The sequence below is a fragment of the Poeciliopsis prolifica genome, unplaced genomic scaffold (assembly GCF_027474105.1).
Source record: "Poeciliopsis prolifica strain line A6 unplaced genomic scaffold, Auburn_PproV2 SCAFFOLD112, whole genome shotgun sequence".
Taxonomy (NCBI): Eukaryota; Metazoa; Chordata; class Actinopteri; order Cyprinodontiformes; family Poeciliidae; genus Poeciliopsis; species Poeciliopsis prolifica.
Window position 1 is genome coordinate 786,687 of NW_026562487.1, and position 22,191 is coordinate 808,877.

At 38.9% G+C, this 22,191-nt stretch overlaps 1 protein-coding gene across 1 annotated transcript in view; it reads right to left on the reverse strand.

Annotated features, from left to right (window-relative positions):
• Window positions 1-18,903, reverse strand: part of LOC129354561 (ephrin-A5-like) — an 81,837-nt gene extending 62,934 nt beyond the window's left edge. The window contains exon 1 of the mRNA XM_055024024.1: window positions 18,380-18,903. Coding sequence (XP_054879999.1) covers window positions 18,380-18,504 — 125 coding nt within the window. The 5' untranslated portion in view covers window positions 18,505-18,903. The remainder of the gene's footprint in view (window positions 1-18,379) is intronic.
• Between the last annotated feature and the right edge of the window lie 3,288 nt (window positions 18,904-22,191).

Here is a 22,191-nt window from a genome sequence, read left to right on the forward strand (position 1 = left end):
GCAGCCGGCACACTCAGGAAACAAATAAAACATCTTTATGAGCTGGATTTTACGATCTTAATAGGCACACTCCCGGTCCAGCAGCCTCTAAGTGCTCCGCTTGGACAGCGCCGAGGTTTCCAGGCGACTTCAGGCTTCAGCTACTGTCTGCCGAGACGAAGCTCTCCGCGACTTGCTGTTTTCATTACGGAGCGCCGAGCGCAAAGTTTCTCTGCCTGCCATAAATTCTCATTAGAGACGGAACCGGACCCAGAGGTTAAAGAGAGGAAGGATGAAAAGTAGACATTAGAAGAGCCGGCAACAAGTTTTCTAATTGATTCTTCGCAACAAACTTTCAGCTAAAAGGTTAATAAACAAATAAACAGCTACTTATTATTATTATTGTAAAATAATCAATATTTTTTAGTGTTTTCTTTGGAATTAAGTAACCAGATGAAACAATTTAGCAATAAATACAATAATAATATTTCTGTAAATTATTGTTTTTAAAAGGAGAAAAAAAATACCTGAAAATAAAAATAAGAAAAATATTTAAAAATGATAAAATATGGAAAAATGTATCTTACTTGAACATGATAGCAGCATGATGTATGGAGAAATTATATGAAACAAAATTATGATAATAAAAGTTTCATGAAAAGTCAAATCATAAAAAAATATGAAATAAAAAAAATTCCTGTTAATATTTTTAAAAAATCAAATACTGTAAAGTTAAACAATAAAAGACAAAAGTGTGTAATAGTTTATAAATACTTTTGAGCACAATCCATCTGATTGTTTTAAACGTAAAAACAAAAATCTGTTTTAAATTAAATGGGGGAAATTATAACCTCATGACTGAGTTTCCAACTTTTAAGGCGTAAAAACTAGTTTTTCCTGAAAGCAGTGAATCTCTCCTCTCATCTGGTCTCTTCCCTGCCGAGTCGCTCTGAAGCCATGAAGGCAGGTTATCTGACCTCGGCTCTTTTGTTCAACGAGACAATATGAGCTTGTTGGGCCATTAGCCTCCCTTTGTCGTCGCTCATGTAGGTGTGATATCCGCCATGTTGGCTCTGGAAACACAAAATCGACCTAATGAATGCGAAACAAAGCTCTGTGACACAATCTGAGCTTCGTGTGAAACTTAAAACCTCGACAGTAAAGGAGCAGGAGACAGTCATGAGGATGTAGTACTCTGCTCCAGTGGAGACACACGATTGGTCGAGGAGAGCAGGGTCAGGATTGGCCAAGATGGCTGACGAGTCGGCGACCTGTTACGCCAGATGCCCTCCTCTCGTCCCCTGCAATGTTTGCAGCCCGCCGCACGCGATCCCCCGCTCCGCCTGGCTGCACCCTCTCATCGCATTACTTCTGCTATTCTAACTCCTCCATCAATTATGCACTAGAATAACTCCGGGTCCTGATGGAGCCAAGACATGAAAGGAGGAGGGGGGGATCCACGGCGCTAGTGCTAATGCTAACACCGGCCGCCAACGTACGGCGTCGGCGGCGGCACCAGCATCACCATCAATGTGTTAGTAGGTCAGGACGGGACTGGGACTGGGAAGACTGGGAATTAAACAAAGCAGAGGAGCTTTTCTGCAGCACAGTGGTGCACAAGTGGTTCAGGGGCCGTATCTGGCCCTTGGAATGGATTTGTGTGGCCCCTGAAAAATGGTGCAAATTTGGTTGTGCAGATGAAATGGACAGTTTGTTTTATTGTAGGATTTCCATATCAAGTTTATATCTGAAATAAAAAATGTACATCATTAGCAGATCATAGATCACTGGTTTAGTTCCCAGTTATCTTAGCACTTAAAATGACACAAAAGTAACTTTAAAACAAGATATAGGAGCGTATAGGCTAGTTTCTTAATATTGATGAAGACATATTGGTTCCATTATAGTAAGACATTTTACCCAAGTTAAATAATCAGAACCAGAACTTTTTTAAATCAATATTAAGAAAAATTTTACTTAAAACAAATAAGTTACTCAGAAGTTAAGTTGTCTTATTTGAACTATGCAGAGATACTTGCACTAGAAACTAGACCAAAGGTACTTGGGAGGATTTTGAAACAATAAAGGTTGTAAAAGAAATGTATTATTTTTATTGATGGATGAACCAAAAACGACCAGGAAAATGGAAATGATTGGCCCAAAAGGTTAAGTAGATGCAAACATTAAGGCAAATGTCATTCTAACCTGAGGATTTTTAAATTGGGGATTTTGGTCCCTGATGACAAAAGTTTGGACATCACCAAACTTTGCTAAGGGGAGTAAATAAAACTGGTGTTACAAACACAAATAGAGTCTGCATTCAAATTTAGACAAACTCAATATTTAGGGTTATATTTGCTCCTAATTTATCATTCAAATTTAAGTAACGGAGAAATTTATCACTTTGCCAATAAATTTATGGCTCTGAACAAAATGTAATGTTTGTTTCTGGTTTCTGGAATGTTGACTGTATGATGTTTTTATTTTGTAAAACACTTTGAACTGCCTTGTTTCTGCAATGTTCTATGCAATCACCCTAACCCATACCTAACCCTAACCCTAACCCATACCTTCACCCTAACCCTAACCCTGGTACAATTTGTATGAACGTGTTTATTCATGCAAAGCAAAACCTGCTTCAATTTAACAGTTTGACATAATTTTACATTTGACTTAGTAAATAAGTAACCTTATAATTTTGGGTTATTTTATATTGAATGAAACAGTTTTAAAAGGCAACAAATTTCAACATTTTTCCAAAATTCAAGCAGAAAATTGTTCAATATTGAAAGTTCAGTCACTGATTCCTTAAACATTTTTAGGTTTTACCAAATTTTGCTTCTCAAATTGCTTCTAATTTGCAAACATTTCAAAATATAACAATTTCTCAACTTAAGACAAATGAAAGAGCCGAAAAAATAAAATCCCAGATATTTTTAAAATGTAGCGAAATTCTGCCAAAAATGTCCAGACCATAAAAAAAGAAAAAGAAAATGATAAAAACTGTTTTTATTTATTATTTTGAGATTTAATAACATGATTTCTGTTTGTATAAAATTATTGTTTATATATTGGCACAAACTGATTTTTTTATACATAAATACTTTAACTTTAACAGCCACCAGCTTTACTTATTTTGGACACATTTACATTAAATGATGCTGATAAATAGAGATGAATAAATTAATAATTTAATTCTTTATACATTTACATTTGCATAAAACGTTTACTAAATCTTAACTTTCTCTTATTTTATTTATTATTGTCACACACATTTGACATTGAACTTGCTCCAAATAAAGTATCTACTTTTTGTAGAACATATTTTTATCTATGCTGTAAAACTGGCTGTTTTGCAACAAAATTTCCAATTAAACGGTAATAAATTCTAGCAAAAATTCAATAAAATAATCCCTAATAATATTTAAAAAACTTTTATTAACTTGATCTTGGTTTAAAAAGGGCGACTTTTATCAGAATCAGGAAATTAAATATTTTTACTTAGTTTTTTATTTATATGTTGTATTAAAAGATCTATCCAAACATCGTAATAAACCTGCATGATTTTTAGCCACAAATATACAAATATATAACACAAAAAATTATAATTTACACAAAACTGTTTGAATTAATTTTATAAATGAGAACTGAAAATGATGATCAGAAAGTAAAGGTAAAATTAAGGAATGTTAGTTTACGTCTGTATGTCACTTTTTTTTATTATTGTTGCAAAAATATTTAGTTTTAAACCAAATTGTCAACAGAAGCAGAAAAAGCTTTTCTACTAAAAACAGAAATTATTTGCCCAAGCTCCGTAATGTTTAAGTCATTCAATTGTTTTTTATTTTACGTATAAATGCCTGAAATAAATATGTTAAAGACGCTCTTTTGTGACTCAACGACTCCTTAACGGACTTCGGCGTCAGATCAGGAAAGATTAGGAACCGTTCCTAACATCCTGCGACTCTTAACCTACTTTTATTCCCTCAACAAGATGGAGTCGAACTTGGAAAATGGCTGCCTGCGCTCCTCCGCAACACGACAAAGGAAAAGGGAGAAAACGGAGATTTTCTGAGTCAGGGATTAAACTTAACGACCCGTTAAGTTCAAGCTGTCCAAAATAAATGTTATTAAAGTAATTCGGTCCAGGCGGGAATTTGTCTAAACGAAGGAACAAATTAAAAAATAAATAAATAAGAGGAAAAGTCGACCCCGGTGTTAAAGCCGTGACCTGGATTTCTCCTGGTTGCGTGTGAAGGTTTGTCAAAGCTCTATCGTAAGATCACAAACAGCTTTTTTTAATATTTCATGGGTCCCAGAGCACAAAGTGAGCAGAAACCCAACATGAGGAAACACATTTGGCTTTCAACAGGATCCACACGAAGGGTCCAGAACCGCCACGCCAAGTTCCAGAAACAAACTGCTGAGTTACTTCATCACTGTGAAAACAAAAATAAAAAATAGGCTCATACCTGAGGAGCAACTCGACACTGGGAGCTAAAAGATGCGTTTTGGTTTTGGTTTGTTTGGGTCGTCCCAGAGTTCTGTCACCCTGATTCATTGGGAAAGTCCTGCTCTCCCACATCAGCTTTTCCCGATTCCCTCCAAGAAACACAAAAAGCTACAAGTCAGCAGCCATTAAACATCAGGAAATATCGTCCCGGCGAGGAGGTCTGCGTGCTTTTAGGTTCAGGCGTCGCTCCAAAGCCGCACTGACAAAGACACCACTTCCAGAAAACTTTCAGACTCGGGCCCAAGCTGTCAAAGTGATCAGGATTTTGCTTTTTAATCAAGCGGTAATTGTGAACGATGTGACCCCTGCTTTATCCCCATTACCTCCATTTTACTTGAACCAGATGAGGCAGCAAAGATTTTCCCTCTCAGAGTGAAAAAACAGAGACAAACTGGACGGCGAAACGTTTAGAGTCAATGACGCTTGAAAGAAAATATCTGTTCTGAATCATTCAGAAAAAAAAACTTTACTGTACTGTCTCAACAAACTCACAAAATCATTAAAAAAGAGAAAGTTGCACATCATGTTCTCAGACCTTTGGATTGTGTTGTTGTTATTGATTGTGGATCTGATCCCGATTAAAAAACTGACATATTAAATCAAGACAATAATCCACTCTGACTGATGTGATTTATTAGTCAGAAAACCACATTTCCTTAGAAAAGACTATAAAAACACTTTTAGTGGTTTTCAAAACATTCATAAGATGGGCAAGAATTACCTGATGGTTGGTTCAACATGTTCCTTCACATATTGTTACTTTTTTACTGACCAATTCATCCTGCATGTTCAGTAAAACATAAGAAACTATTGTGACCAGTAGAAAATCAAAGCAGCTATGAAAACCTCGCCGTAATTGGAAAATGACCAACTACTGTGGTAGTTTCATCCCAGTCAGGGGCAGATTGCTCTTTTTGTAGTAAGATATCTAATGCAGCTGCTTCCAAAGTGGTTAGTTGGCTCATTTTTGTTCTCTAATGACAGGAGTATAAAATCCATGTTCAAATATATGAATTCATAAATCATTTAGAATTAACTGAAAACAGATACGAGCCTCAGACCCCAAATCAAACCCCGATAACGGCGGGTGGAAATTACAGTCATTTCCGTAAATACTTCCAGTTGGTGGTGGTCAAAGTGAAAAGTCACCATGATGGGTGAGAATCAATGTTTCCATCCAACTGTGGTGCAAACGTTTAAAATTTCACCAAAGAGAAAATGCGAATGGTTGATTCTCTCCAAACGAATCAACCAGCTACACAAAGTGTGGTTATGTCAGATGGTGACGCTATGAGCCGAAAAATGTTTGATATTTCAGAATTTATTCAGAAAATGTGTTTCCATTTGACCTCTTTTTCACAAAAGTCAAAGCTCTCCACAAACATAAAAACTTTCCTGGGAATTTCAGAGATTTTCCCCAGTTTTACACGTTTCTATCAACCCTAAGCTAACGTTAAATCGGTACAAAATGTCCTGTAGCAAAAGACGAGAGTTAGAAATCAAACCAAAACTTTAACTGTATGAAACGGCAAAAGGGCAAATGTCAAGGGCAAACATCTTCTTGAGAGTTTTAACGGGTTGTAAAGGGCAAATGAAAAAAGGAAACTTTCATGATGCAAATAACTTATGAAAGTGCCCCTTTATGCAGTTCCTAATTGCTAAATGAGGTACAACGGAACTTTCTTGATGTATGGAAGGTGTAATTTGCCAAAAAAGACACTTTTTTTCATGCATATCCTAGTTGTGTAAATGTGCACCTTTAAGGTATTGTCACAGATAAAGACAACTTCTTGGTGCGTCGAAGGGATTCTTATTGGTCAATGATGTAAAAATTAACTTTCTTGATGTATGGAAGGTGTCATCTGGTAATATACCAAAAAAAGACACTTTCTATTTGTATATACTTGTAACCCAGTTGCGTAAAAGTGCACCTCTGAAGGTGTCATCTCAGAGTATTGACTTACACACACAACTACTTGATGCAATGAATTGTCCTTATTGGTTAATTTAAAGGAGAACTTTCTTGATTTCTTGGAAGGTGCCATTTTGGGTAATAAACCAAAGAAGACACTTTTTCGATGCATATTCTACACCTTGGTGATGCATTTAAGGTGTCATCGTAGAATCGTGACCTATAAAAGTCGACTTGTTGACGTATTGAAGGGTCTTTGTAGTTATAAGAACACTTTCATCAGATTTATTGGTAAGAGGAAACTTTCACTATGTATTGAAGCTGTCATTTTGGCTCACTTACCAAACAACACACTTCTTTATGCATATCTTACAGCTCAGTTTAGTAAAAGTGCACCTTGAAGGTGTCACCATAGGGCAGTGACCTATAATGAAACCTTCTTGATGCATTGAAGGTCTCCTCCGGTTACCTGTAAGAAAACCTTCATGCATCAAGAAGATTGAAAGAGTCTCAGCTCAAGTTTTAGATTAGATTTAGTGGGGATTAAAGAGGAACCGTTGGGATGGATGAGCCCCGGCCGACTATCTTTGATGCTTAGTAATGCCCTGCAAACAGCATCAGCTGTGGCCAGTCTGTTAGCAGCTTAGTGGCTCTTTAGGACCTTTTTGGAAGCACTTTTCCGAGGCTTTCCTGCAGTCATTAGGAGCTAAGGCTGATTAATGTGAATGGTCAGGCAGGGCTTGGCTTTCTGAGTGAGGAACAGAGAGGGGTGAAGGGTCCCACAGGAAGTGTTTTGTGTCTCCACACAAAGGGAAGACTGACCTCTTAAGCCCCTTAGAGCCTCTTTGCTAATACCCTCACCGGTGCCTACAAAGACACAGGGGATGCCATTTCACCACTCGCATTTAACAGAGTACACACACATACAAAGAAGCCCCCACTAAGATTAAAACGGCAGGAAAAAGTGAAGCTCTGTGCAGCGGGGTGAGACTGGCAGAGATTAGAGCCAAACTGTTTCACATCTGGACACAATGGATCGCATCGAGGCATTGTTTTCCCAGTTCACACACTTTCCAGCTCTCTGTGGCATCATCTCAGCAAATTCCAGGAATCAAACTCAAACCTGTCCTTAGAAACTTTGACAAATTAGTTCGACAAACATTTTTGCGTGCAGAGGTTTTAGAAGTTCTACTGACCAACTGTGAAGTCAACATCAAAGATTGGAAGTGATTTATAAATATTTCTTTAGTCCAGTGAAGGAAAACGTTGATTTATTGCCTTAATAAGTCACTTAAGAGTTGATTTAGTTTGATCAGGCATCATAAAGTCTCAGAGTCCAAACCACAACAAATGGAAGCGGAGAAATATAAAGACTTGAGAGGAAATAATACAGCTAAATGAAAGCCGAGATTTAATATTATAATTTATAATTCATTAGAAAAACAAATTACAAACAGCAGCGAAGAGACTCAACGACTCCGACAACAATCCAATAAATCCGGTTATAAGCCATAAATAACCTATAATCTATTATGTGGGGAAATGATATTTTCAACTTCTGTTAATTAGCATTGAGTTTCGTTAAGTAGTTAGCTGAACTCGTCAGTTTCCTGCAGCAGATTATTTGCATTATATCAGAAATAGTAATAAATATATTGATCACTGCTGTTGCTAGCTTTGTTGGTTAATGTTTAGGGCGATTTAAACGTGTTAGCTGCCCTTTTAGAAAGCCTGACAGAATGGCTGTTTGTTTTAATATTAGCACCGTTAGCATTCATAAATGCTGTTCTAAATGTTAACTGAGCTAACTGATGTTTATTTCACCTTTTGCAGTAAAATAAACATTAATGTTAACTGTTAGCGTTAGCATTGTTAGCACTCATATGCTAGGAAATGCTGCTCTAAAATCTAAATGCGACTGCGTAGATACTATTAATAAACATAATGTAACCTTTACTTTAACATTAATTATATTATCTAATGTTTATTTTAGCGTTAGCACCATTAGCTGTGTTAGCAGCATTAGCACTCACCAGCTAGTAAATGTTATCAGTTCTAACTAATGTTCATTTACCACTAACATGAAAATAAACTACATATTAGAGTTATTAACTTCAGTATTTGGTCATTTTTTTCTCAACGTTAGCTGAGTTTTGCTAGTTAATATTTAGCGCTAATGTTTGGTAGGTAATCACATTTATTTGCTGAAATACTTTGAACTAGAAAATGACTATTTTTTCAGTAAGATGAATTTATTTACCATTAAACCTGGATTATGTACACTTGTTGTTTATTGAAATAAATAACCTCTAATGATTTGCAGTGTTCTTCTGTATTTTACATTTTAGAAAAACTCAAAATTAGACCAAAATGTTCCACCTTACAGTCACATTAGACCACTTTTAAGAGCTTTATTAGTTTGTTTTGTCTTGTGTCACACAATCACTGGTAAATAAACTGACTTAATTTGTAATTTCTGTGAGTAATTATTCTTTTTAATTCATTTTGACAAATACAGCTTGTTTTTTTACTGTAGAGCCAATTAAAAACCCAATAAAATGAAACAGTAAGAAGTCGTTTTGGTTGTTAACGCGTCCACAGAGCCACTACAGCAATAAAAGCTGCAATTCTTATTAGCAGTCAGTCGTTTCTGTCAATCACTCGCTGGCAGCCTCGGGCCTTTTGCCTTATTAGTCAGAGCATGAAGGGTGTGTGGAGGTCGGGGGGCGGGGAGGTCGCGGGCGGATAACCTCTGCAGGGACGGGGGTGTTGGGTGTCGCCTCATGACGGTCGCCTCCCCTCTGCTGCAGAAAGCCGAGTGTGAAATTCACAGCTTACCTGACCAGAAAGTCGAGTCTCTGAGTGGATTATGTCGGGTAAAACTGATCGGCAACATGACAACAGGAAGTGTGGCAAAGGAGGCATAATGCTGCGGGCTTCTGTAATGAAACGGGAGATAAGACAGCGCTCTGCCTCTGGTTATTGGCGGTTTGTGAAGCGCTCGGTTGCAGGAAATCACATTCACTCCGCTCTCTTTGATGCCTCTGGAGATTGACGCTTCCTGCGGGTGGAAACACGGATTGTGACCCCACCTCTAGACTCCTGGGCCCGGACGCCTCGGGTTACTGCCTCCCCTCAGACACAGCAGCTTCCTACGGTTTTCTCATTGTGTTTTCTCTGGGTTTCATGTTGACGAACACAAATTAGTGGAAAATTCTTCCAAATACAATCTAGAAAAACTGGGTCACCCATTTGCATTTATACCTCAGAACCACAACTTGCCACACATTCTCAGTCGTGACTTGGACTAGACCATTCAAAAGCATGAAGATGGGTTGATTTTAACTGTTCAATTTCAACTCCTTTTGTGTTGAAGACAAAACTCAGAATGGGTCTAAACTCTTTTCCATTTTCTGGTTTTCTTCCAGAATTGACCCAATTTAGCTTCATTCAGCTAATCAATGACATGGGTAAATTTAACCCAGTAGGGGGCGATATACCATGATGAAACAAGTGGTGTCATTGACACATGGTGGGAATAAACATGATTGAATTTATCACTGTAGCTTCAGCCTTAGATTTGGCTAAATATCACATTGGTTTAGCATTTCAGTCTCAGGTTCTGCTAAATACCATGTTGGTAAAGCACTAAATAGCATGTTTATGCTACATAGCATGTTAATATAGCACATTAGCAATAGCTTGCACTATATACCATGATAGCGAAGTGCTTTAGCTGCAGCTTCAGCTAAATACCATGTTAATGTAGCACATTAGCAATAGCGCTTTAGACTTAGCTTCAGCTAGTGTAGCGCATTAGCAATAGCTTCCACTAAATGCCATGATAGCGAAGTGCTTTAGCTGCAGCTTCAGCTACATACCATGTTAATGTAGGACATTAGCAATAGCGCTTCAGACTTAGCTTCTGCTACATACCATGTTGGCATAGTGCGTTAGTGCTAGCGCAGCTAAAGCTCATGATTAGTGATTTAGGGTTAGCACTGCTAACTTTTTAGATAGTTGTGTCCACCACTGTTGGTAAATATAAGTACGGCACCAAAACTGGTTCCAGTCCATATCCTTTTAAATCCGGTCCTGGTTCTGGAGTAAAAGGAGCTGAATGCAAATGCCTGCCTCACTTTTCAGATTTCTCTTTTTTTTATAAATGGAAGCTTTGTGCTGGACTCTGACATAGAATCAGTCAAATATTAAAGTTTGTGGTTTTAATGCTGAAATATTAAATGATATTTCTCCTTTGGCCGCTGACTCCGCGGCGAACAATAGCGCTTTGAGAGAAACCTCGCGGTCCCGAGACCCAGTCAATATTTGGACGTGGTTGGCTCTCTTTTTTTTTTTCCACTTTTTTGTGTTCGTTTCTTAATCCAAGCGGAACCGAGCGGCAGGGAGCCGGGGAAAGGCCGAGAGGGGAAAGCGAGGGTAAACAGTGGGAACAATGCAAATGGGGCTCCTCACAATGCCGCTGGGAAACTATCACAACCCGGAGCGCAGAAAACACAGCGTCCGGCCTCCAAGTGCAGATTAAAAAGAGAGCGCAGGAGCAGGGGTCAATGTGGGAAAAATCCGAATCATCTCAAAGGACTCTTCAGCGGAGATACGGATATTTCAGCGATTCCGATTTTTAGAGTCGCGATCCGATCCAGAAACGATTCTCCTGTTCAAACAGTTCAGAGATTCAGTTTAAATGATGCGACTGGCAAAAGGAAACGATTCATTTCCAGATGTTCTTCAATGTTTTTCTGCGTTTTTGAGGCAGAATGTTGTTGTTTACATCTACGATTCGCGTTAAGTCAGTCTGGACTTGTAAGCAGAGTTGGGTTGTAACTAGTTACATGAGTAACGTTTTTGAAAAGATGTACTTTTAGGAGTGATTTTACTGAACTGTACTTTGAGCAATTTTATTATTATGAATGTTTCTGCTTTTACTTGAGTTTTCTACCTACAGAATGAAAAACAAACATGTTTTAACCAAAGATTCACCAGAAAGTTTCTGTTAAAGTTTCTGATTTTGTTACTTAAAATGAATTATTGTCATTTTGGTCTTTAAAATACCAACATTTCCACTTAAAGTTATCTTTTGATGATGTAATTTTTAAATATTAAATGATAGTTACTCAGTAATTGATGAGATTACTCCAGTGTGTTTTGGGGTAATTTTCCTTTAGTTGAAGTTGCTTTCTGCTGCAACCAAATCAAATCATTTCCATTTTAATTGTTTGGCAGAAACTGTTTATATATTTATATTTCTAACTAACAAAGTTGGCCGTAGCGATTGATCAGTTTTCAAATCGATTGACAGAAGCTACAGCAACCTGAGGAGATTCCTCAGGAATATGTTGCATCTGCTGCGGGAAGCTCCGGTTGGGAATTATCAGGGATTAAAGGAGACCCCCAGGGTGACGCTGCGCTCTCTCTCCCCCCCAGCTGTCCGGGCCGCGGTCCCACCCAGCGAGCCTCTTTCATGACGGAGCCGGTATCAGTTTCCATGGCTTCGGAGACACAAACAGCCAGCGAGATTAGGGAAGGAACTCCGGCCCCGATTCTCCGCTGATCCGCCTATCAGCAACAAATAAACACCTTGGGCAACAGGCAGCGGCGGCGGGCGGACCATATGGACCCGGGTGGGCTCTAATGAAGCAGCTAAAGAGCTGCTGAGCGGGGAATTCACTAATGGCTGCCTGTCAGAGCAGCAGTAAATACCCGACTCTTACACTTTACTCCACCGTTTGGGTTTCCAACGCGGCTGACGGAGAACATATGGGGCTCATTTCACTTTCCTCCTGGAAAAAGCTGCACTTTGTGTTTTTCCTGCTTGGATTTCTGGGGGTAATTTCCTTCTGGTGCCACTTTCCAGTTGAGCCCATTGAGAGTGGGATTTGTAATTTGTCCCACCACTGTTAGCGATAATCTACAGATTAAAGGCAACATGCGTCACCAAGTAAAGCCCGACTTTACTTTAGTCAATGCAAACTTCACTGATGCGTTATAGAAGCTGAACTTCTGCAGGAAAATGTTACCCAGATATCAGGCAGTGGAGTCAGAGTCACTTCATCAGTGGGAATTTAGAGAAAACAGGATTCAGGGAAACCTCTGAAGCTTCTTCATAAATATGCAGATGATTCACTGACTTTATTAAACAACAAAAAGATCTATAAACACCAGCAGGACTTATGGGAACTGGATGGATTTATAGAAACCAACTGGATGTTTCAATGCCAGTAACATCAGCACTACGGCTGCACCGATTTATCAGCCGGCCAATTTTTCAGCCGGCCGATTTCTGTAATTTTGGGAGATCTGTGATCGGGCAATTTTTACACATGCAGCCGATTTTATCAACCTCGGCTAAGATCTAAAAATCAAACTTCTCTCTCTTGAGAGAAGTTTGCCTGATAAACCGGCCGACCAGCTCATGTCTGCACATTCACAGTTAACAGTCGTCGCCCCATTGTTGCCAACTCAGCAACTTTCTTGATATATGCAGACAAACAAATGTTGTCAGCCAAATCGGAATCGGTAAGTTTGGCTTTTCAAAAGATCGGCAATCAGTGATCAGCCAGAAAAGTGCAATCGGTGCACCGCTGATCATGATGGTTTGGAATCAGAATCAGTTTCATTCACCAACTTTTGTCACAATGAGAGACGAATTCGACTTCTTCTGGTCGTTATATTTTGAACTCATCTTGCTCAGCGATCTGGAAAACTAAAACAAACAAACAGCAGAAAGTCGAGCCACAGCGATCTCTGGTCATTCCCATCTCTGTCTGTTTGTTCGATATAAATATTGAGGTTGTCAGTTTGATGGTATCCCAGAGCTGTAGCCAGTTTGGTTATGAAACATCTTTTAAACCACTAATCTTTAGCAATAACACGTTTTTTGAAGATGTGCAGAGCATGAGGGGATTTGATTTAACATGAAAGAAACGCTGAAGTTCCAATTTAGAAACAAAAATCTGCTTGAATAAAGATTATAGTTTATTTAAACAGCAAAATGGGCTCAGATAAAACAGATTTTCCAACAATTTCTAAGTTTATGTCCAGCAGAAACTCAACACTCATGTTTGGAGGTTTGGACGGGAGGTTTTACTGTTGCAGTGATAAAAGTGACGACAGGAAATATTTATGCCTTGTTTTTTATGTGACTGTGTGAATGTGACTGCATGCACAAACACAAACGCTGCTTTTGAAAAATGAATCCATTCGTAATGTGATTCTTTGACACCAGTCACATAAAAGGTGATTTGTGTCTGAACGGCTCACAGTAACAGCTTCGAATCATATTTTCAGACTTATCGACGTATCGAAGCTGTCAATCAACAAACAGGAGAAATGGAAAGAATCCCAGCAAGACTGGCGTTTCTGGGAGGATTTAGACGATAAGAGGAATCAAAATTATTATCACGATACATGATAAACGATACGATAAAACAATACGATAAAAAAAATAGATCTATTTATTCTGCTTTAATTGAACTTTAGAAAGTGAACTGGTTCAGTTTGAACGCCAAGCAGGAAGTGAACTACAGTCTGAGGACAACCGAAACAAACGTGCTAGCCTAGCGCAACCAGGAGAAATGGCTCGTGGTTTTTTACCAAAGACAAAAGAAAAAACCTACAATTTCTAAAATTTCACACCTCTTCATTTTTCTTTATAATTCGTGAAGATGAAAGTTGCGCTCAGTGTCGTTTTCAGAGGTTTTTGCATCGTCTCCTTCAGTACTTCTCGGTGCAGCGCCCCCACAGGCCAGGAGGGGAACAGGTTTGGTCGGTTTGACGCAGTGCAGAATGAAAATGTAACAAATTCAGCCATTTTGATCCCCAGTCAGAGCAAATCTACCAAACTTTCAGGTGTGAAAACACCTGAACTGAAGGAAAACCGAAAAACGGAAGATTTTTGCTCCCATCAGCGCGGGAGCGTTTTCTCTCTCTGTGATCAAAGCTTTACCAGCGAGAGCTCATGTTTATCTAAATTACAGAAGGAATCCTTTCAGCTTCTTTAAAACAATAGGCTGGGGAGGGGGGAGGGAAGGAAGGCATGAAAATGTCAACGCATTTCCATTTTTCACGACTCAGTTCCCATTTCAATTCCAGAGTTCCTGTTGGGGGATTTCATGAATGGCTGAGTGTGGACAGCCGGTTCTCCTCCGCCACAGAGAAGAAGAAGAAGAAGAAGAAGAAGAAGAAGAAGAAGAAAATAAGAATTGGGAGAAGAAGAGTTTGGGGTTTGCAGAGGGGAAGTGTCGCAGCAGCGACTGGAGCTGCATTAACCAGCGGGGAAGGCAGCGCAGGTCGGAGGGGCCCGCCGTGCTTCCAGCATGGCCCTCGTTTACATCATGCAGCTTCAAAGTCATGAATGAGAAAAGAGAAAAAGTCATTTGGAGTTACTCATTTATTCGCCCTCCATTCTGGAGGGAACAAAGCCCAGGCGGGGCCCGCGCCGGGGCCCCGCGGACGCCCCGTTTTCTGACCCTGACAACGGCCCCCCCTGCGCCGCTGAACCCGCGCCGCGCCCGGTTACTGCCGAGCGTGTGACCCTGCAGCTCCCCCAGGGATCGGGAGGAGGGAGCGCACGGCAACCCCAGAAACCAGACTTGGACGCCGAGAAGAGTTTCAACGCCAGGAAAAAGTGGAGAAACGAAGGACCTGAAGTCAATCCTGGTCGATTTGACAGTTCATGATGAAACGACATGATAGGCCAGCACAAACACTTCACCACGGAGAGTTATGACGGCGGTTTGATTCCCCAGGACCGGGTTTCCACTTCTGTTACTGGAAAGAACTTCATGGATTTTAAAGAAGAAATGAAGTTGTTCTAAAAAACGACTCGACAAAAAAAAACATCCGGATGTTTATTCATTTCTGGAAAATGAGTCGTTACAAAAACCACCGTTACCTAGCAACCGCAGCGAAGTCCAGCCCGTTGCCTGGCAACCGCAGGTGAATTCCAGCACATTTGGTCGGCTGGTTTTATATGGAGTGAGTGTTAAAATGTTTATGTCAGTTAAGGGAAAAGTAATCCTTGATTTCTAGGTTTAAAGTAAACATTAGCTTCTGACTTTAAATAAAACTTATGGGAAATTAAACAGTTTGCTCTGGTAAAATATACTGCAGAGAACAGAATTTATTGATCCTGGTAAAAACCAGCTCTTGTTTTATGCTACTTGTTCCACCAGAGCGTTTGGACTCTCCAGCTATTAAGAAACTATTTTTTCCTGGATTTTTTTTCCCCGTTTGGCTGCAACATGTGGAATTAACCAGTTCAATGCTGTGAAGCTCAGCAGAAACGTCCTGTGCTGTAAACAACCGTCTTCCACTGCAAAGACAGAAGTGTCGAGTCGAACAAGATGGCTGTTAAATAGCCAACATGGAGAACGGCTTGGCTCACTTCCTCCACCACCGCTGCTAAAAACACAATCCTACGACATCAACGACATAATTCACAACTTCTCCTTCACTTCCTGTTGGCCCGATTGAAATTCTACCAGAGGGAATCCAAGTGAAACGGAGAAAGTCTGGACCGAGCTCTGAAGGGAGATGAGAATCAAAGAAAACTGTGTATGAAGACGATGGCCAGACCAAACAAGACAGAAATGATTTCCATAACTTTTCCTTTTTTAAACACAGAAAATACAGACAAGGACAAAATGATGTTGGTGAGATTTTCAGTTTTCTAATATTCAGTTTATCATCCTGACTGGCATGTAGCCTGGGAGTTTCCATTTATCTCAAAATTGCACAAAAAAATCAGCTCAGTGAAAATTCTCCAATTTAGTTTTTTGATCAAAATATTTTGCCATTTGAATGACGTGTTTTATTTTTTGTTTGTTTGTTTTTTACTTAACTGAAATTGTTTAGGTTTTTTCGGTGAAACTGCTACTGTCAGAAACGACAAAGTGGACAACGGGAAGGGATGGGAGGATGACGATGGCACCTTTTTTACGACATCGCGGGAACAGACATATTCACGCCGTGTCTCTTATTTAATGGAAAAACATCAAAATTGTGTTTTTCCACATTAGTGGGACGTCGAGAAAGTTTTACACACATTTGTAATGGAAAAGCGGCAACAGAAACAGCTTTTTATGGAGGGCCAACGGGAAAAAATGCTGATTTAACCCCAAACGTCTGCAGAAACACACACACTCTTCCTCCCACAGTAACTGTGTTTTTGGTGAAACGCCAAACATGTGGCACTGACTCATGAGGGGAGGCGGCCTGCAGCTCACAGCACCAGATATGTCACTCTAACTCTTAAGCCCTTCAGTCAACAAACACATAAAAATTCTCAAATCAAAGCAAAAACTTCGAAGCAACTGATAATCAGACTCATAAAGCCTCCAAACAGCAGCTGTAAAAAAAAACTGTCTGTGTTTGGAAGCTGGCAGCTCAGATCCAACTGCAAATTATCTAGTAAGGCCACATCCTGATGGAGGCTCCATCCATCAACACAAACACACCGGCAGAAACGTCACGGCGCTGCAGCCAGGACTGGATCACTCACTGCCTTCCAGGGAAACACTCAAACTGGTCAAACTGGTCCACGCTGATTATAGCTTCAATAAAAAACACATTGATGATCCGGGAAAACGGTCATTTTATGAGCAAAATGCAAAAAATGTAAATGTTCTGCACCACATATTGGGTCAGATGTGATTTAAATTGAATATAAACACTTAAACTGGTCAAACCTGGACTCACTTAGTCCATATTCATTATTAAAAAAACATTTAAAGGGTTTATTTTATGACTAGAGATGACAAAAAATCCACATTTATTAATTATTTTTGCATCATTAAACTTTAAATCGGGGTTGAATCTTAAAAGTTTAATCTAAAGCACGGTCGAGTTATATTACGGGTTTTAGTTTAGGATATTTTTACACCTTGTAGCGTCCAAATTGAAAATCTGAATGATTCTACGTCGCCTGCAAATGTTTCCAAGCAGAATTTATGATCTCAAAAACTTTTATTTCTTTGGTAAGAATCTGAAAAGTCTTGAAATTCTTGTTTCTTTCTGTATTTACGCAACATTAACGTTGAAATTTGCATTAATTTACTGCAGAATGGAGATGAACCAATCAGACGGAGATTAAAAACAGTCAATAAAATAATTTAAATGTGAAAATATCATCTTTATCTGCATATTAATCCACAACCAATCCATTATAATCAAGTTTAATTAAAAATATTGTAGTAAAGATTTTGCATCCTTCCTTTTCCGTCTGATTTGTGCTTCAGTCACAGAAACGTCTCTTCATTTCTCCTGTTTTCTGCGTTATAATCGTGTAAAAATCGGTCCTACTGGAAAACTGATCGGTGCGTCTCTGCTTCACTGCAGAAACGGGTTTAATGCTTCACTTCTGAAAGCATTGGAAACACTTTTTCATGGATCGTAAACTGGATTTTATAGAACCTGACTTGAGTGCAGAATAAATTGGTCCAATTTTGACAATTGCTTCAATCCAAAGTGGTTTCAGTGCAATAAAAAAAGAGTTTTCTCAATTTCTGCATGTGTTGTAAAGTGTTTGTCTGTAATTAAGTACTAAAAAGTATTTAATTGCAGTTTCTTATGTTTGACCACAGAGTTTCTTTTGGTTTCTTAAGCTATTCTCAGTCTAATCCATTAAATTGTCATTTTTTGGTGATTTCTTCTGAGAAATAAAACAAATATTTTTTATAAAACAGCTGCAAGAAAAATGAAAATGATTCAGTTTTGAATATTAATGCATAAGCAGCGCTGAACAGGCTGTTTTTACATCTAAAGTAAAAGCTCCATAAAATGTAAAATGTGTTTTTCAGAATCTGTAATCAGTGCAGAATGATCCGGTCCCGGTTCGGTCGGTCAGGCGGATCCAGGTCCCGAACCGGAGCGGATCAAAGTTGCTGCAGAGTCCCTTAAAACGCGGTGAAATGGCCCTTTAGTGAGAGTTGACTCCCGGTCCGGTTCGGGACACTTACTTTGGGTTGGTCCGGTTCCAGAAGACAGCGTAGCGGTCCGACACCACCTTGGACCCCGGGTCCTGGCCGAACACGCACATCCCAATAATGAGGATGAGGAACAGGATCATTTCCACCTGCGGCATGTCTGCGCTGGGCTGAGCTCCGGTTCTGGGTCCGGTTCTGGGTCCGGTTCCGGGTCCGGTTCTGGTTCTGGTTCTGCTGCGGAGCGGCAACTTAGCCTCCCTCTGCGCTTGTCTGTTCGCTTTCTGTGAAATCAGCAGATCTCGGCTCGGTTCCGTTCCGCGTAACTCCGGGCTCAGCGCACATGGAGCGCCGCTGCTCCGCGGTCCGGAGGCGGCAGGGCGGCCGAGGAGGGTCGGGCTTTCTCCGGATCCGGGCTGAACTCCGAGCCGCTCCCGGTCCCGGCTTCTTGACGCAAAGAGAGTGAAGCGAGGCGGAAAGAAAGCAACAGAATGACGCACGGGGTCTGCGCCGGGAGCGCACAGGACGCGGCTGCTGCTTGCGGCTCTAAGTGAAGGAGAAGCAAGTCGGCGGCGCTGTGGCTGCCGCTGCCATGCTCTCTCCCGGACCAACCCCCTCGTCGCTCCCTCGCTCCCTCTCTCTCCCCCGGACTCCCTCCTCCCGAGCAGGCAGCCGCACGCTGGAAGAAATGTTCTCCTCCTCAAGTCAAACTGTTGAGTCTTCAGCGCATTTTCTACAGCAACCGAGAACAAATCCGTCCATCCGATTCCTCTGCAGCAGCAGCAACTTTCCTGCAGAAATCTGGAAAAATGTTGAAGGGATGTATGGAAGGTCAGAAAGGACAAAAATTATATAATATATACATTAAATAAATGTTTTCCTTTTACATAAATCATCTAATTTTAAAACAAATATATCAGCAACTTTTCTGCTGACATCAGGACAAAAATTAAAGGAGTCTATGGAAGGTCAGAAAGGACTAAATTAAATAAGTGAAACTTTCATAAAATGCATATTTATTAAATGGAATTTATTGCATACATCAATATATATGTAAAACATATATAACAGCAGTTTTCCTACTGAAATCTGAATGCTGAAGGAACATATGGAAGGTCAGAAAGGACAATATTATATAAATATGCCCATTAAATTAGTATTATTAAATAAATGTTTGCAATCTAATTCATGAAATATATAATCCAATCTTTAAAATGTATATAACAGCAACTTTACTGCTGAAAACAGGACAAATATTGAAGGAATGTTTGGAGGGCTGGAAGGAGCTAGACGTATATAAATAGATCCTTCATTAAATTTACCATTACGTAAATAAATGTTTAATAGACAGTTCATTTATTAAATACATCACCAAATGTGTTATAAATGCACAGCAGCTTTTCTGTTGAGGTCAGGACAAATATTGAAGGATATATGGAAGGTCAGAGAAGACAAAATTATATAAATATGTCCACTAATGTATAATTAAATAAGTAGATGTTTGTCAGGTAATTATGCAGTATATTATCAAGTCATCGAATGCATGGAACTGCACTAAATACTTTATTCAATGTACCATTAAATAAATATTTTTAACAGACAATAAACTTATTACATATTTCATAAAATCATTAAATTGCAAACGTTTTTGTTAAATTAGCTCAAACCAGAAGCAACATTAACTGTGTCTGTGGGGTTATATCTATGTTCACTCTTTCCCCCCACTTGCTTATTCCTATGGAGGGCCAAAAGGAAAAAATTTAACAAATAAATACATAATTGAATAATTGATTAGATGTATCATGATTGCTGTGACCATAATAAGCTTGCAACAGCCAATGCAGATAATTAAACACAATAAAACATTGTGTTTAATCATTTCACAAATCAAGTCAGCTCATGAAAATAATCCAATGTAAGGGCTGCCATGTTTTTTGTTTAGAGTCAAGTTAAACTGGCGGAGTAACAGGTCAGTGTTTCCCCGCTTCTTGTCTTTGATGGGCTAATTTGATTGATGAAAGGACGACAAACAATGAAATAATTAATATAAATTAAATCAAGTTCCTTCATCAGCAATTATAAGTTTGCTTTTTAATGTTTAAATAACATTTAGTCAAATAAATTATCTAATCATTTGTTTATTTATTTATTTGTTTTTATTATGGCCCTGCTGGCACTCCATAGGAATCAATCACTGGAAGAATGAATATAAAAATATAACACTGAAAAAAAGCTAATTTTCTCACATTAAATCGGTGAGAAATTATTCCTGTCATCAATAATCTCCAGTCAGAAACCTGAGCTGGATTATTCAATAACGAGCAGATATTGTTCAAATCCTGGTTTCAGTTTGGTGGGCGGTTGCCCAGGGCGCCGTTCCTGCTCCCTCCGCCCCTGTGATCCCTCCGCTGTTTGCTATTGCAGACATTTCTTACAGCGTGGAGTTTCGGGCTGCGCTGCTTCCCATTGGCTTTGGGGTGTTTGAATGGCAGCAGCTTGACTTACTAAAGCAACATGCTGCTCTGCCTGCAGGATTCCCAGACCTGCTACCTGATCCCGGCCACTTCCTGCGACGCATCGCTTCGCCGTGATTCACCATCATCTGGCAGCTCGATGCGTTTGGTCAAAACTCAATAAAACGCTGAGAGGATAAAAACAACTCTGCTCCAGATGCACCATAAAAGAGCTACTATTTACTTTTATGTTGTTATAAACTTGATTTTATTTGGGTTTCTGCATAAAACTCAAGTTAAAGTGATGTCTTCTGAGCCACAGCGCCCCACTGTGGTCAAACTAGGAAAGACTTCTCAAACTAAACACTTCTTGGGAACCTTTCTTTTTTTTAAGCTTTTTGAAAGGATCTGTATTCTACAAATGTATTCATTTTAATTTAATTAATGCTATGACTAATTACAGTCCTCACCTTGCATGAAAAATCATATTTTTTTATTTTTTGAATCCCTGAAGTGCAGTTTTACTGAAGTTTTCCTTTTTCCTCACGTTTTCTCTATTTTTTAAACAAATAAATTGCATTATTGGTTTTAGTCCTCAAGTAACAGAGGAGATGCTTAGACATTTTATATCCCTAAAAATGCCACATTTAAAAAATAAGTCCCTTTGCTTTTAGAAAAACATCAATTTTTTTTTTTTTTACTCCATGAATGCAGTTTCTCCTGCAAAACCCCTAGAAATGTGTCAAAACGTGAATACGCTTTTCTCAATCTTTGAAACGGTAAATAAAAAAGTATCTTCACGTCATTAAAATCAGTAAAATATAAACTATTTTTGGAAATTTTATATCAGAGTCAGAAAACAAACCCAATCAAAATGACCTGGGATAATTTAGTAACCATACTACATTTTTACTCCAAACTAAATATTTACAAATCAGATTAGTTGTAAAATAACTAACTGAATATTTAGTTTAGATCAAAACATTTAGCTGCACAGTTAATATTTAGCTTCAATCTAGATGTTAACAGCTAAATATCAAACATTTAGTTCATAACTAAATATTTACCTGACAAACTAAACTTGCTATTTTAGTAAATACTAAATGAGCGAACTAAATATGTAGTTCAGAACTAAATATGTAGATTAAAAACTAAACTTGCTATCTCTAGCTTAGTAAATAGTAAAATGGATGAAATATTTAGTTTATTTTATCATTTATTTTACTATAACTTGGTTTAGTTAGTAGCTTTTTAAGTCAGCAAGGTAAATATTTAGATCTGACCAAATTGTTTAGTTTACAAACTAAATATTTAGCTATTTTTGTTTTTATGAAGTTATCAGGTTTGTAGCATTACAAGGAGGACAGATGGAAGTAATTTCTGGGTTTTGGTAGA